This window comes from Peromyscus californicus, unplaced genomic scaffold (genome assembly GCF_007827085.1).
Source record: "Peromyscus californicus insignis strain IS unplaced genomic scaffold, ASM782708v3 Scaffold_11__1_contigs__length_118956290, whole genome shotgun sequence".
Classification (NCBI taxonomy): Eukaryota; Metazoa; Chordata; class Mammalia; order Rodentia; family Cricetidae; genus Peromyscus; species Peromyscus californicus.
The window spans coordinates 30,917,830-30,933,501 of NW_026294402.1; the positions used below are offsets into that span (position 1 = coordinate 30,917,830).

Sequence of the window (15,672 nt, forward strand, 5' to 3'; positions counted from 1 at the left end):
GAGGCGGTACCCATACCGCGTTGCAGGCTCTCGGGCTCGTGTCTCCCCCGACAGCTCCATCTGGGCATCAAAGGTGTGAGGTTGCATAGGACAGTGGAGGGACTGATGGGCTCGACTGGAGGTTCGGAAAGAAAGCAGAGTTCAAGTGCAGACATCTGTCTCCGTCCTGCGTATTTCTGATGTGCCCACATATACACGTATTTTAATTTCTATTCTAAGGCGTGGTCCCTTGTTAAAGCAACCTCGACCACCAATACCTACACGTATATTGCACAGCTCGGGGGTAGATCCCTTATGCTAAGTTTGGATCAAAGAACCAGGATTTTCTGATTTTCAACTGGAATTTTAAGAGTCGTGGCAACATTTCTAGAATCAGCAAAAATAGAAAAGGAACAAAACTGTCGCCATGATCTCTCCGTGGTGCTGAAGCAGCACTCCTTTGCCCTGTACTGTCACAGTCTTTCATTCAGGCTATAGCTTCCCCTTTAGCCTTTACATTAACATCCTAATAGTAAACGCTTTTGACTCTCGATTAAATTTCTGTTAATTGAACGATGTGCAAGATTGGGAAACTATCTTCAGTCTCTTAGTTTTCATATAGGATAGCCAGCATTTAAAACCTTTTTATTTTAGACCAGAATTGTAATTTCGCCATTTGTTCTTGTATTGATTGTGCCTTGGGGTGAAAACAGGGCTGCATCAGAAACCCGTGCTTATGGTGGGTTTGGGCTTAAAGCCGGCACCCGGATCTCGGAACTACATTTCCCAGAACCACAGGCGCGCCTCCCGTGAGGCCGCGCATGCTTACTGGAGACACGAAGCCGTAGCTTCCGGCTATTCGCGTGGTCGCGAGCTGATGACCGGAAGGTAAGCGTGGACTCTCCCCGGTGGGATGCTTTGAGTCCTATAGAGGAATGAGCAAATGCAGGGAGACTAAATGGTTACCTCCTACCCCGGTACTTAAAGGCTTTAGGAAGGCACTGGTGTATGAAGTGGGACTTAGGACAACGCATGTGGTGTCGTGCCTGGGACTTCTTGGAGCTAAGAAAGTCCCGCCAGCGGGGCTTAGATTCTGCAGCTGGCTTAGAGGGCCTCTGCTGCACCAGAATTGCTCAAATACAAACAATAGTAGCCCAGTAAAGATGGTATGGGAGGAAGGTGTGGCGGAAACTAGCAGTTTATTTTGGGGTTTGCTTTAAGCGATACTTTTCAGAGTTAATGATCATAGCGCGTCTTGAACCCTTTATCAAGGGGAAATGTGTATCCACCCTCCACTCCCTTTAAACTTCAAAAAGTTTCGTGCCTTCGAGGCTATTTTTAGGGTGAATGTTTAGTATTCCCCTAAAATTTAGTATTCCCCTAAAAAAGGGAATTCCCTTTGTGGGTATTTGGTCACCGTTGCATACCTGTCTACCTTCTGAATTTCACTGATAAACCTAGTGTGCTGGGCCAAGAGTCTTGGGGTCGTCCCTTTTAAAACAAATGTGCCTCATGACTGCGTTGATCTTCTCATGCTTAGAAAGAGCTAAACTGGGATATTTACCTTGAAAACCCTTTTATTTTGGCAGTTTGAACTTTGAGGTCCAGGGAAAGGAATTTTTTTTCTTTTAATCAACTGTTTCGAAAAAGCTGTCATACTTTTAATCCTGCACCTAGTTAACTATTCCTCGTCTGTACATGACAGATCTTGCTGTTTGAGTTACAATAATTTGTATTCCCAGGCATTTGTGGCATTGTCCTGGCTCAGATATACCATTGGAGTTTGCAGTTTTTACTTGATGTCAGTGTATCTACAACATGTAGCTGAGTTCCTAATAACATGTCGAGCTATGGGTGGCACTGGGTAAATGTATTACATCTATAGCCTCAAATATTGTTCAGAAGATGTTCTAGCAGCTAGTAATGTTCAGGGCTATTCATGTTTATAGTGTTTTTCCTTCTTGAACAAACATTCTGCTGTCAGCTTTCAGGCCTAAATCTAGTGCTTTTGAAATAGATAACTGCGTGTGGTTTTTTTTTTTTTTTTTTTTTTTAGGTATTCCTTACTGGATTATTAAGATTATCAAGAATGTAAGTTCTAGCAAAAAACAGAACTAGTATTTTGATCTGTACCAAGACAATTTGTTCATTTTTGTGTCTTCATGTCAGGTTATATACAGAAACTTTGAATATCATTAGATGATCACAGGAAGAATCATGGCCTAGAGTTGAGGTCCTTATATTGGGAAGTACTTAAAACAAGGTCCAAACTCATCATTTTCCAAATTCTTTAATAGTTGAGCTTAATGCCCACTAATGGGGGGGGGGGAAGCCAAAACAAAACACCACAGTTTACAAGTCTTTTCAAAATGGCACTGACTACTTTGACAAAATCCACATTTCAGGTAGTCCCCTCCCTCAGTTGCTGTATTTGAGAATATCAACTTAGAAATTTAAGTGACATAGGAAAATTAGGAAGGACCAGTGAAGTCCTTCCCCTATGTTCTACGGGCTTTTCAAGTCAGTTGTATTTAAAAGGAGAGAGATAAAGAACTGAGTTGTCCTAAATTCCGTGGAAGGAGACAGGTTAAAAAAAGTCTTAAGAAGGAGAAAGAGGGAAAGGAAGCTTCTTGGGTATGACACCGTTTGCAAGGTCACAACGCACACCCCACCGAAGGGCAGACCTTTTCTTCTCAGTTGGTACTAGGTAATTGTTTGGAACATAAACATGTTGAGGTTTGGCCTGGGGTTCTGTTCTGGAAAGCATCTGTCCTCGGACACTCCAGCGTAGTTCCTTCCTATGATCTTCCCCAGGAAACCGCATTGAATCCCAGTCCCTTTTGTACTCAAAATATCTGGCCACCCGGTCTATCTTGCCACGGTTTCGGCTTAACTGATCCAGCCTGGGGAGAATAAAGGACTTGGGTCGGCTGGCAACAATCAAGTCTTGTTCATAAACAGGAGGTCCCATTTCTTCTCTTCGTAGATAGCAAATGAGCTGATCTTCTTGTGAAATTCCTTGATACTCATGTGGTAGGTTATATTTTTGAGAAGCATCACTTGGGGATTCTGTGCCTTCTTGAAATTGTAGGTTCATCAGCCTGTGTCTTAAGTTCCATAGGTCCAAGTCACTTTCTGTACCCGATTCAGATTCACTGATAATAGACTCATCTGTCACTAGTACTTCCCCATCTGGCTTTCTGCGCAGAACCTTTCTCTTCATCACTGGCTTTCTGCATTTTTGAGAAGCCTCTGAAACAGTTGATGAAGTGACGCGGCTTCTTATATGTGGGTAGTGCAGTTGCACAGGAAGAGCAGGTCTCTTTCCTGGTGTCACAGAGGCTTTACTATAGGGATCATACTGGCTAGCCTTGGCTTCTCTCCTAATATCTCCTTCGCCCTGCCCTGCACAGATATGTGTAAAAGCTGTAGCAGCAGCTAACATTCGTTCTTCTGGATCCATATTGGCCCATTTTTGTCCACCGGGTCCTATCAGTTGTTCCATTGCTTCCTCCACATTATAAGGCTGTCTATAAAAGATAACACTGGTCAGTTTCCACCTCATTAATTGCCCATTCTTGTCTCAGTTTTATAGTCAGTTGAAAGTACAAAGCAATAATAAATTCAATAGTTGTGGTAGAGATGTATCTATTACTTGCTCTCATGTCTACTGTTTTCTTTCACTTCCTATTGCCTTGTCATATGTGGCTCCTGTGATGTGGGCTGAGTTCTGGCATATGGAAAGCTTGAGACTACATGTAATGGAGCATGATGCTTGGTGAACATTATATAACATGTTTAGAGGATGCTTTATGTATATGGCATTACTCTCATATGGTTATTAATCCATATAATCCTTGCATTTTAGAATTAGTTCTTTTTCACAGGAAGCTTCAAGAAGTTACTTGCCCCAAAGTACACAGTTAGTAAGTACCGGAGCTGTAACTGTACCTCAGCAGTCTGAATCAGACATCAAAATAGCAGCATGATGCGGTCTGCACACATACAGCACACGTGTATGCATATACTCTAAGACAAATCTGTCCTAATAAAAATAACTATCCAAATCAACCACCGAAACACGCAGTGGTTGATTTCCTGACTGGGTCGAAGGTAGCTACTTTGCTTCCCTACTTTTTTTTCTCTTCAAATTGAAAAATACATGCTTATAATTTTAAAGGATTTCTCCTCCATAATGAAATTTCTTTCTAAAGGCAGTTTCTTAGCAGTTTTTTAGAATTTTCTGTATTCACACTAAAGTTTTTCACACTATAAAGGAGCATGGCACAAAACCTCTCTGAACTTTGAAGAGAGTTGTGGTGATTCAGCTGTCAGCACATGAAAACTTACTTCACCATGTAATGTTGTGTCAAATTTATCCAGTCCCTTATTGATATAACATAGACTTATAATCACTTGTTAAAAATTAATGTACAGTGAGTGTCTTGTAAGCTTTTATACACTTGCACAAGCATGTAGCATAGGTTCAATTTCTAGCATGGGGTTACCGCTAAGTGAGTTTTCCACCCCTCCACAGTGATATACCATCAAACTTCCCCATCCTTGTAGACCATTCCACAATTAACTGTTCTCACTTGAACATGTGTTAGTTAGCAATGCCTTTCTCCAAGGAATATAGCTTAGTGACTGAGTGACTGCCTAGAATACAAGAGGCTCTATGTCAAATTCCTAGTGTCATCTGTCTGTGTGGTGGTGTACCCCCCTCCCCCCCAGGCCCCAGGCTTTTTCTGATAATTAATAATATAAGAAAAGGCATTTTCCCATATTTCTGCTAGTAATATTAGTGTCACTTACAAGATTTAAATGTTTAATCTCTCATAAACTCCATTTAGTCATAGTTGGCCTTAGAATGAATATAGAAATGCTAACTAAGTAACTACAAGTCAGATTAGTTAGAACCACCTCAGTGTTCAGACTGTGGTATTGTTGCCCTTTGGTTACTGAAATACACCCGAAATTTCAACTTCCAGATCCAAATTATGTCAGACTAACTCTTGTATAACTGTTACAGAAATCTTTTAGGAACACATGAAGTTGTTTGTAAAAAAGCCAGTAATTATTAATTACCTTTTTTCTGCCATTACAGCTACTTAAGGTAAGAAAAATTTGTCTCCAGGTTCTACTTCCAATGTGAAATATAATCATTGATTGTATTTCTTCAATTAAGATAGCTTCTATTGTGCCACCTTTAAAACAAAACAGAACATTAGATAGCAATATATAGGCCACTTGATATATTATAAGACAATAGAAACAGAAGCAGTCATAAGTACCCCATATAAATAATTTTTACTATTAAAAATACTGGACAAATGTACTGAGAAATCAAGAGGAAATGTTATAGGGAGAAAACCATTCTACATGAATCCTCATCTTGGTTAGTAAGGAACAGAGAAATGAAATTGAGGCATTTCCCTAAACTTAAAAAAAAAAAAAATAGGTGAATTTTTCACTTTTCTTTTGTGAAAGTGGCCAGATAAAATGTAAAAGAACAGTGATGAGCTGGGTGGTGGAGGCATACGCCTTTAATCCCAACTCTCAGAGGCAGAGGCAGGCGGATCTCTGTGAGTTCAAGGCCAGCCTGGGCTACAGAGTGAGTTCCTGGACAGGCTCCAAAGCTAGAGAGAAACCCTGTCTTGAAAAACAAAACAAAACAAAACAAAGAACGGTGATGAATCCATAATAATAAAACTGGTGTCTTTGGGCACCTTGGGCAAGCAGAACCTACACTTTTAACATCAAATTAAATCTTAGTGTTTTTTTGTTTTCTTGAAATAGTATCTTGTTCTGTACCCCTGGCTGGCCTGGAACTTGTGGTCTTCCTGTCTGTGCCTCCCAAGTACTGGGACCATAAGACTGCACTACAATGCCCAGCTTCGATGACATTTAATCATGTTACACTGTCATGTCCAAAGGAACTAGCACTGAAACTGATATGTTCCTTCACTCTTTTCCCACAGACGGCTTTTCTTGTCTTTCTTCAGACGGCTGTCATGGCTGAAAACACAGACAGAAACCAGATTGAGAAAGTCCTAAGCAGAGTAAAGGAACTGGAGCAGGAGGTGAAAAGACTTAAGAAAGAACAGGCCAACAGTGTCAAAGACTCAAACATCAGAGAAAATTCTTTAGGCTCTGGAAAAGCTAAGCGTGCATTTGATTTCAGTGCTCATGGCCGAAGACATGTAGCTCTAAAAATAGCCTACCTAGGCTGGGGATACCAGGGCTTTGCCAGTCAGGAAAACACAAGCAATACCATTGAAGAGAAACTGTTTGAGGCTTTAACCAAGACCCGACTAATAGAAAACAGACAGACATCCAACTATCACCGGTGTGGTCGAACAGACAAAGGAGTTAGTGCCTTTGGTCAGGTAAGGGCCAGTACCTTGTTTCTTAAAGCAAGTAGTAACAGGAAATCTGAGTGTACACACTGAGTCTTGAGATCATCTCTGAAACAGTTTCTCTAATTCCACAGGTGATTTCTCTGGACCTACGTTCTCAGTTCCCAAGGGGCAGGGATTCAGATGATTCTAATTTAAAAGGTGATGAAGCCGATGATGTTGCTAAAGAGATCCGTTATACCCACATTCTCAATCGGGTGCTCCCTGCAGATATCCGAGTATTGGCCTGGGCTCCTGTAGAGCCTAGCTTCAGTGCTAGGTTTAGCTGTCTTGAGCGGACTTACCGCTATTTTTTCCCTCGTGCTGATTTAGATATTGTAACCATGAATTATGCAGCTCAGAAGTATGTCGGCACTCATGATTTCAGAAACTTGTGTAAAATGGATGTGGCCAATGGAGTGATTAATTTTCAGAGGACTGTTCTGTCTGCACAAGTACAACTAGTGGCTCAGAGCCTGGGTGAGGAGAGAAGGCAGGAACCTTTCCAGTTATGTCAATTTGAAGTGATTGGCCAGGCATTCCTGTATCATCAAGTCCGGTGTATGATGGCTATCCTCTTTCTGATTGGCCAAGGAATGGAGAAGCCAGAGATTATTGATGAATTGCTAAACATAGAGAAAAATCCCCAGAAACCTCAATATAGGTAAGTTAAATCAAACTAGTACATCCTTCTCTCTCCCATGATTTTGAAAAAACTCAACCACTGATTCTGTCTTCATTAAACTGTATACTTTTAGAAGATTTTATTTTATGTGTATAGGTGTTTGGTGTTTTGCCTGCATGTATGCCTGTATACCACTTGTGTGCCTGGTAACCACAAAAAAGGGTGTCAGATATTTTGGAACTAGAGTTACAGAAGGTTGTGGCCTACTATGTGGGTACTGGGAATTGAACCCAGGTCCTCTGGATGAACAGTGAGTGCTCTTAACCACTGAGTCATCTCCCCAACTCCTTTCACAAACTTCTGATTTGTAGAATGTTGTGAACATGTAAGAGGGGGTGCTTGCTATCTATTAGTTTTCTCATTGTTCTATCCCATTAGTAAGGAAATAGATATTTAGACCAGGCTTCTAATTCCCAGCTTCTGAAACTATAGGGAAGGTAGAAAAGAAGTTTTTCTTTTGTGAACGGGCTGTGGCTAACAGCGACACCAGTAGTTCATTCCTAGGTTGTGAGAATGTCATGAACAAATCTGGATAAATAATGTGCTTTAAATTTTATGGTATGATGGGGAGCCAGTGTCTTACTTTCTTATCAACCCACATCTTGATGATTTATTGCCACTTAATACCGAGCAAATTGATCATTGCTCTTTTTCCTTCCTTTTAAGAAGCAGTTATAAAGTTGCTCCAGATTAAGACAGTGTTGCATTCTTAGATGTTACTAACCATTCACATTAGTAGATCTTCCCTGCCCCCCCTTAATCTCAACTAAAGCTCAGTATTATAAAAAAGAACTATTGGCTAACTGCTGTGCGTTCTCACTTGTTTCTCTTTAGCATGGCTGTTGAATTTCCTCTAGTCTTGTATGACTGTAAATTTGAGAATACCAAATGGATTTATGATCACGAGGTTCAGGAGTTCAATGTTACCCACCTACAACAGCTATGGGCTAATCATGCTGTTAAAACCCACATGCTGTATAGTATGCTACAAGGACTAGACTCTGTCATGATAACATGTGGGGCAGGAGCAAAGATGGATGAAGCAACAGAGTGGAGAAACATTAAGCCCTCTGTCATAAAGCAAACTAGCGCCTTTGTAGAAGGAGTGAAAATGCGCACATATAAGCCCCTCATGGATCGCCCTAAATGCCAAGGACTGGAATCCCGGATCCAGCATTTTGTACAGAGAGGACGCATTGATCACCCACATTTACTCCACAAGGAAGAAACAAAGGCCAAAAGGGACTGTGCCGACACAGAAGAAGAAAATACTGTTTTAGAGAATCCAACAAAGAGGGTCTGTATAATAGAAGCAGAGATTAACAGTACTGTATAATCCCAGCAAGCTAGGATCTCTACCAGGATCTAAGAAGCAACAATCAGCTAAAATTCTAATGACTGGCTCTTAAAAAGACCTTACAAGTCTTAAACAGTAAAGGGTCTAAATATTCTCTAATCCCTGTCCAAAAGAATTATGAAATAAAAGCAAAAAGCACTTGTGAGCTATATAAGCCTCTGGAAATCTGTGCCTTGTGTTCAAATTCATTAAAGCCTGATCCCACAAATATCATTTGTTATTCCAAGGCAAATGTAATAACCACTGGTCTGAAAGATCTTTGCCAAAATGTCTTACTTTCTTATTAAATTCCATCAATTAAAGATTGGATAGATGGGTTTAGTACCAGGTGTGAAGCTACTTGAAATCTACCTAACTCAATGTAGCACAGTATGTTTTTAATGAGGCAGCTAAGTGCAGGAGCTGACAGATTCTTTTTACTAAGGGTAAGAGCAAATATTTTAGGTTCTGAAAAAAATACTATGTTGCATTCTTCTTATGACCCTTTAGAGATGTAAAAACATTTTTGTTTATTGTTGGCTAAGTTCTGGAAGGTTCAATTTTGCAGAACTGGGGGGGAAAAAAAAGTTTTGGTTTTGAGCTAATTGGGTATACTGGCACACATCTATAATCCCAGCCTTTGGGTGGATGCAGGATCAGGAGTTCAAGGCCAGCTGGGCTATAAGAAACTCCTTCTCAACAACCAAACAAGAAAAAGCTTTGAAGTCTATGGTAGAAAATACAAGTCCTTTAAAGAGTTGGGAATTATCACATACTTAGTATGACTACAAAGTGACAAAAGCTTAATTTAGGTAAGTCAGTGTGTCACATTCATATCTTTAGGGGCCACTAAGAAGTTTTAAAAGCCAGAAAGTTATGCAGCAAAAGCACTACTAATATTCAGACATATGAAATTCTTGACTCATACCATAGCAAATGAACTTAAAAATGCCTACTTTAAGCCGGGCGGTGGTGGCGCATGCCTTTAATCCCAGCACTTGGGAGGCAGAGCCAGGCAGATCTCTGTGAGTTCGAGGCCAGCCTGGACTACCAAGTGAGTTCCAGGAAAGGCGCAAAGCTACACAGAGAAACCCTGTCTCGAAAAAACAAACAAACAAACAAACAAAAAAACAAACAAACAAAAAGCCTACTTTAGTAACTGTCCCTGCAATAGTGTTATTCACATTTACTAGACATGGTTATAAAACCCAATCAACCAGTAACTAGTATGTTCTTATGTTCAAGTCTCAAAACATATAGGGATTATATCTGGAAAGTGCTAAATATAAGGAACACCTGGACAGTTAGAAACAATATTTCAGTAATCTGGTGCTAAGTGCTAGAGTCCTAGTGGTGAAGTATATACTCACAGACTTGTGGGATTTTAGAAGGTAAGTGGCTTGAAAAGGGAGGAGACTTGTGCAGAAGTGGTACAACGTAATAATAGCTTTTACAACCTAGTAGAGGAACCATGAGAACAGCATACAAAGTGCCTTAGGATTTCTTGTCAATGTAACATTCTAAAAAGGATTGCTTTGTTGTTTAATTTTTAAGTCTTAAACATTTGTATGTGTGCATCACATGGGTGTCCACAGAGGCTGGAAGAAGGCATCTTAACCTTCTGTGGAGCTGGAATTGGGCAGTTGTGAGCCATCCACTGGGTGCTGGGATCCCAACTCTGGTCCTCCGATAGAGCAGTTTCTTACCTTATTTTGGTTTGCCTTGACTAGCAGTATTTGAGTTAACAAAAAGGAAAAACCTAGAAAAGAAAAACAGACTTTAAGAAATAGTACCTATTTAAAAAGTTAACGCCAAAGCCCTAAGTAAAAGGTGTTCTACTCTGGAGTCTATAGAAGCAAGAGTTCAAGGTTTAAATCTGAGTAAAATCCTTTCAAGAGGTTGCCTGCCTAGGAATCTAAAAGCGAATGGATTCAGTGACCTTATGTTTGGTAGGCAGTCATCACAGAAGCAAAGGAGAAGCCCCCAAATGTATTTTTGCAAAACCACTGAGGTAATATTTATATGAACTCCAAGGTAAGGACTGATGTTGGAAAAATGTAAAGACGGGCTTAAGGTTTACTTTCTACATTTAGAGAGCAGAATTATTTCAATATGTTTTGAAGTTTAATTGAATTTTAGACACTAAAGCCATGAGGATTTTTAATGGCCTGTTTACTAGACATCGTTAAAGTGTTGTTCCTTTGTGTTCAAATTATGTCTCCGTCATTTTACCCCTCAAATGTGTTGATGCTTACAGAGTGAAATGCAACTTTTCATAAGGTCTATAGGTTATGTTCAGTTCCTTTGGTTTCTTATAAAACATGGCAATCTCACAAGCTAGAGAGACACACACAAGCTAAACTACCATCTTATATTTTGTGAATAAATATGGTTAATATTGACCAAAATACCTATCTTTTCTAAAAAACAACAACAAAAAACAAACTTAAGCAGTTACCTAGTTACAGTTGAAAGGATTTGGAGGGTGGTATTTTTAACTCTTAAATTCCCGGATGCGAATATAACTGAAATTATGGTGCAATTTAACCTTCAAGTCAAATGACAAACTGCTCTCTAGAAAAACTTACTACCTGGACACACTGGTTAGCGTGCTTATTTGTATTTATTCACGTTCATCAGCACTGCGTATTGAAAAACCTAACAAACCTTCAGTTTTACCCGCTATCCTAAATTCTAAGCAAAGGCAATGGTGGGCTGGTTGTAGGCATGAGCCCACGAAAGGTGCAACCCAAACGTGAGACGACTTTCCTGCTGTTAGAACAATGAGGACACCCGTAGCACCATCTGGCCGTGGGCGTGCCGAGAGCTCCGCTCCTTCCCCAGGGGACCGGTCCCCAGCCTCCACGCTGACTCCGAGGGCTCTGTCAGCTCGCTCGGGCTCCGGGCAAGAGTGGCGCACAGTGCACATTGTGACCTGGAGGAACTTGGCGGCCTCTGCCCCGGTGGCCGATTAAGGACGCCCCAGGCAGCGCACCCCAGGATTTACCTTGACCGCAAGAGCCCGGCCAGGGAGGAGAACGCGAATCCACGCGCAGCGGTCCAGGGAAGGCGCTCGGGCCTCCGCCGCACCCTGTCCCAGGAAGTGTCTGTCCACCGCTGCCCGGCTCCGCGTACGTCACCAGCCCCTGTCGCTGCTGCCGCGGGTTTAGTCGGCTCGTCGCCGCTCACTGCGGACCACTGTTTCCCACTCACGCAAGCGTACCACCCACCCTCGCCCCACGCAGTCGTTAACGGTCGGCCGTTCAAGTTTAAATCCCGGAGCGAGCCCACGCCCTTGGCTCCGCCCACCAGCTCTCTGATTGGCTTAGAGGCCAGACGTCCTCCACGCCTACAGAAAGATTGGTGCACGTTTTCTTTCGGCCCTCCCCCGCGGGCCCGGAAGCGGGGTAGGGGGCGTGGAGCTGAAGTGGGAACCCGCCGGGCAGTGGCGCGGAAGCCTTGGTCTTGCTTCCCCAGGCGTTAGTTTGGCGGAGGGACGAGGGGCTGGCCCTGCTCCGTGCCCCAGCCGCCCTTGGCCGCAGTCGGCGGCGTCGGAGGTGAGCGGAGGGGAAGGTTCTGGGGCGCAGCTGGCCCGGCTACACGTAGGTAGGCCTCCTCTGCAACCCGCTGTACCATGTCTTGACCAATGCCAGCCTCACCCCTCCCGCGGCACGATGTGCTCTCTCCCAGAATGCACTGTTGTTACCCTCTTTATCTGAGCGTACTCTTGACAAAATAAAAAGTATTTTTAAAAATTATTACCAGGCGGTTTAATTTTTTTTTGCGTATGTGCCTGAAAAAAAAAAAAAAAAAAAGGAACCCTAGTGCTTTGGGAATTGCCGAGGATAAGATTGGAAAAGAGGTCCCCATAGTTCAACATTCTAGTCACTGGTATGCATCAAATCTAAAGAGTTTTGGCCAAATCCTTGGTTGTATTTCCCAACACAAATAATATTTCTTTCTCTCTCTCTCTCTCTCTCTCTCTCTCTCTCTCTCTCTCTCTCTCTCTCTCTCTCTCCCTCCCTCCCTCCCTCTCCTCTCTCATTTTTTGAGACAGGGTTTCTCTGTGTAACAGTCCTAGCTGCCCTGGAACTCGCTCTGTAGACCAGGCTGGCCTCGAACTCACAAAGATCCACCTGCCTCCCAAGTGCTTGGATTAAAGGCACGTGCCACCACCGCCCGGTTTTTTTCTTTTTCTTTTTTAAATTTTATTTCTTAAAATCTAGAATGCATAACTCTTCCAAACACATTATCCTATCTTCTATGTAGCTCATTTTTTTCTCAAGGCCCTTGCTCTACCTCTGAGGCACTTGAGGATTTTTTTTTTTATTAAGAAAACTGAGTGAATAACATCGAGATAATGACAGAAGTAGACTGGGGATTTTTTTAGCGACTGCCCCTTGATTGAAACATAACACTACTTTAGTGCATACATTCTTTACTCAGGAACAAATATCTTGTCTTTGTGTTATACGTGTATGGATTTTTCTTTGGCATAGAACCTCCAGTTAACGTGTCTCAAACAAGGGTAGATGATTTATTTTCTTACCTACTTTTGGGCATTCAGCTTTATCCCTATTCCTCAAGCTAGGAACTTGTCGTGTAGCTGGCCTTGATCTCAAGATCTCCTTCTCTTTGTCTCCACTAGAATTGCAATTGTAGGCCTGTGCCCACCTGCCGGCAAAGGAAGATAAACATAACCGTAGTCCTATGGTTCATACATGACCTTAAGTTTCTTTTATTCTAGAAACATCTCCATTTCCCTCCTTATACTTTTACTTTTTAAAGGAGTCCGGGTACAGGCTTCTAATGAATCCCTCTAGTGAGTGTCTTCTCTGCCTTTTGACACAGTGCTCTTGTTTGCTCCCCTAGCTAGGCGTAGTTGATTTTAGCCCATCAGCATCTTTATTTATAGACTTAAAATATATTCAACTGATTACATGGTCACACTTAAGTTAACCAACTCTTATGATATCTTTGCTTACCTTACCCCTTTGTTGACACTTTAAAGTCCTCTTAACTGTAGTTCTCAGATTATGTCCTGTCTCTGTCATTTTCCATTTTTCCTTCTTGGTCTTCTTAGTCTAGAGGAATAACAGTACAGACAACAGCAGAGTGAAAACAAGCAACGTTCTCTTGACACTGCTGCTCTCCTGTCTGCTTGCTTGTTCATTCACTCCCTCACTCTCTCTCAGTTGCTTCTGAATTCTGCCTCCTCTGTAAACTCAGGCTGCTTTTGATAGTCGCCAGTGATCTCAACAGTCAGCAACTTCAGTTGTCTTGCTCAGTCCTGTGAGTATTTGATAGTTTACCCAATACATATTTATTGGGCCCTGGTGCAATTTACTGTGGTATGTTTTGGTGGTTTGATAATTGAATAAAAATCCCAGCAAGTGGGAGACTGAGAATGCAGGATCTTGACTTGGAGGCAAGCCTGGGTTACACATAAGGAGACTGTGTCTCAGAACACAAGAGGCTGGAGATGTAGAGCACTTACCTAGCATGTACAGGATTCTGGGTTTAATCCTTAGTACCAAAACCAAAAGACATAACTTCTTGTATTTAGGAGTAATTGACATTGATGGATCACAAATTAAAATTATGGTCTGTCAGCACTTAACGGGTGGCAAATTTTTCATAGAGAACTTCTAATAACAAGGATACACAGTATTATGTCACAAACCAGGAAATAAAAGATGAGTGAAAGGGTGAGGAGGGTAGAGATGCAGTGAAAGGTATGTTATCGCAAGTGGAAAAGCGTATGCAAAGATGTAGGCAGATGGGAGACTTAGACTTGAGAAACTGAATGAGAACTAGGACAAAGGTAGATGGTAGAGATGAAATTAAGAGGTAGGTCATGGAGGCCAATGGGAGGGATTCTGATTTTAGCCAAAGGGCTATGGAAACTGGGTGTCTGAAGCAGAATTGGGGTGTGCTGTGAAATACTCAGGCTTACACTTGCAATTGCTTTCTCTGCATTGAGAAGATTGATTAAAGGAGTGCACAATTCTATGTAAAATCTAAATGGGAGATAAGTGCATATTCCAGTTTTACATTGTGGTACTTTAGGTGAGGATGGTAATGGCCAAGATATTAAGATCGGGGCAGATAGTTGTATTTTGTGTTTATGACCAGAACATAGATTTGCTGAGGTTGAGGTATGAGAGAGCAGGTGTGCTCTATTGGTTCATAGGTCTCTGGTTTGTACAGCTGAATGCTGTTTTTTTGTTTGTTTGTTTGTTTTTTGAGGCAGGGTTTCTCTGTGTAGTTTTGGTGCCTGTCCTGGAACTTGCTCTGTATACCAGGCTGGCCTCGAACTCACAGAGATCTACCTGGCTCTGCCTCCTGAGTGCTGGGATTAAAGGCATGCACCACCACTGCCTGGCTGAATGCTGTTTTCTCAGACAAGGGATACTGGAAAAAGATAATCTTGGGTGAGGTAGAGTTAAGTTTTGAGCATGCTAAATTTGAGATGTTCATCAGTATTCTGTTGCTGTGACTTAACAGAGAAATTTAAATGGAGGAAAGATCTATTGTGCTTCAAAGATTGAGCTCATGCTCACTTAGCTCTACTTTCCTGGGGGTGGGGGTGGTGGTGTGGCAGAACAGAGCTGCTCATCTTATGGCAACTGGGAAGCAGGGAGGTGGAGAGGCAGATAAGAAGGGGGGGCATACCCTGTTTACCTACTTCCTCTAATCAGGCCCCACCTCCTAATAATGCCACCAAATTATGAACCTTTACTGGGTTAATCAACTGATGAGGTTAGAGTCCTCTGATCTAATCACCTTCCAATGAGTAGTTTCACCCACTGGGGACCAGTCCTTCAAGCCATTGAGCTTAGGGATGCTACACATCCAGAAGATACCTTGAGATATCCTGGGGAGATGAGAGTAAGCAGTTACATTAAAAAAAAATTGGTTGTGTCAATGGAGAATTGACTGAGTGGTTCAGAGCACTTGTTGCTCTAGCAGAGGACTCAGGTTTGATTCCTAGTGTCCATGTGTCAGCTTTCAACCGTCTGTAACTCCAGGCCCAGGGAATCCAATGCTTTCTGACCTCCACAGGCACCAGGCATACACATGGTACACATACATACAGCAGGCAAAACTTATATAAATAAAATAATAAAATAAAGAAGTATGTTAAGTGATGTGTGAGAACTGAGGGAAAATTTTTGTTCTACTCAATAATCTTCTTTTTGTAAGCTTGATAAACCTGGAGTGATCAGTAAGTGAGAAAATGCATATTAGCATAGTACCTACCAAATAGCTTA

At 41.9% G+C, this 15,672-nt stretch overlaps 2 protein-coding genes across 5 annotated transcripts; one reads left to right on the top strand and one right to left on the bottom strand.

Annotated features, from left to right (window-relative positions):
- The first annotated feature begins 16 nt into the window (after positions 1–16).
- On the top strand, positions 17–8,739 carry Pus3 (pseudouridine synthase 3). Of its 3 annotated transcripts, none has more exons than XM_052756365.1 (4): positions 17–867; positions 5,961–6,368; positions 6,473–7,041; positions 7,897–8,739. In XM_052756365.1, the coding sequence occupies exons 2-4, from the start codon at positions 5,994–5,996 to the stop codon at positions 8,396–8,398; spliced, it is 1,446 nt and encodes a 481-aa protein (XP_052612325.1). In that variant the 5' UTR covers positions 17–867; positions 5,961–5,993; the 3' UTR covers positions 8,399–8,739. The 3 variants fall into 3 exon arrangements, with proteins under 3 accessions (XP_052612325.1, XP_052612334.1, XP_052612318.1); XM_052756374.1 differs by lacking the exon at positions 17–867 and adding an exon at positions 2,036–2,070; XM_052756358.1 differs by lacking the exon at positions 17–867 and having other exon boundaries at positions 5,083–6,368.
- On the bottom strand, positions 2,254–12,138 carry Hyls1 (HYLS1 centriolar and ciliogenesis associated). 2 transcript variants are annotated; one of them, XM_052756399.1, is made up of 4 exons: positions 11,406–12,138; positions 10,105–10,157; positions 5,068–5,186; positions 2,254–3,509 (listed from the first exon to the last, which is right to left on the bottom strand). In XM_052756399.1, the coding sequence occupies exons 3-4, from the start codon at positions 5,079–5,081 to the stop codon at positions 2,579–2,581; spliced, it is 945 nt and encodes a 314-aa protein (XP_052612359.1). In that variant the 5' UTR covers positions 5,082–5,186; positions 10,105–10,157; positions 11,406–12,138; the 3' UTR covers positions 2,254–2,578. The 2 variants fall into 2 exon arrangements, with proteins under 2 accessions (XP_052612359.1, XP_052612367.1); XM_052756407.1 differs by lacking the exon at positions 10,105–10,157.
- Between the last annotated feature and the right edge of the window lie 3,534 nt (positions 12,139–15,672).

Coding starts and splice junctions, on each gene's coding strand:
- Pus3 (XM_052756358.1), top strand. CDS start 5,880: ATGACATTTAATCATGTTACACTGTCATGTCCAAAGGAACTAGCACTG. Junction 6,369..6,472: donor GAGTTAGTGCCTTTGGTCAG/GTAAGGGCCAGT, acceptor CTAATTCCACAG/GTGATTTCTCTGGACCTACG. Junction 7,042..7,896: donor CCCCAGAAACCTCAATATAG/GTAAGTTAAATC, acceptor GTTTCTCTTTAG/CATGGCTGTTGAATTTCCTC.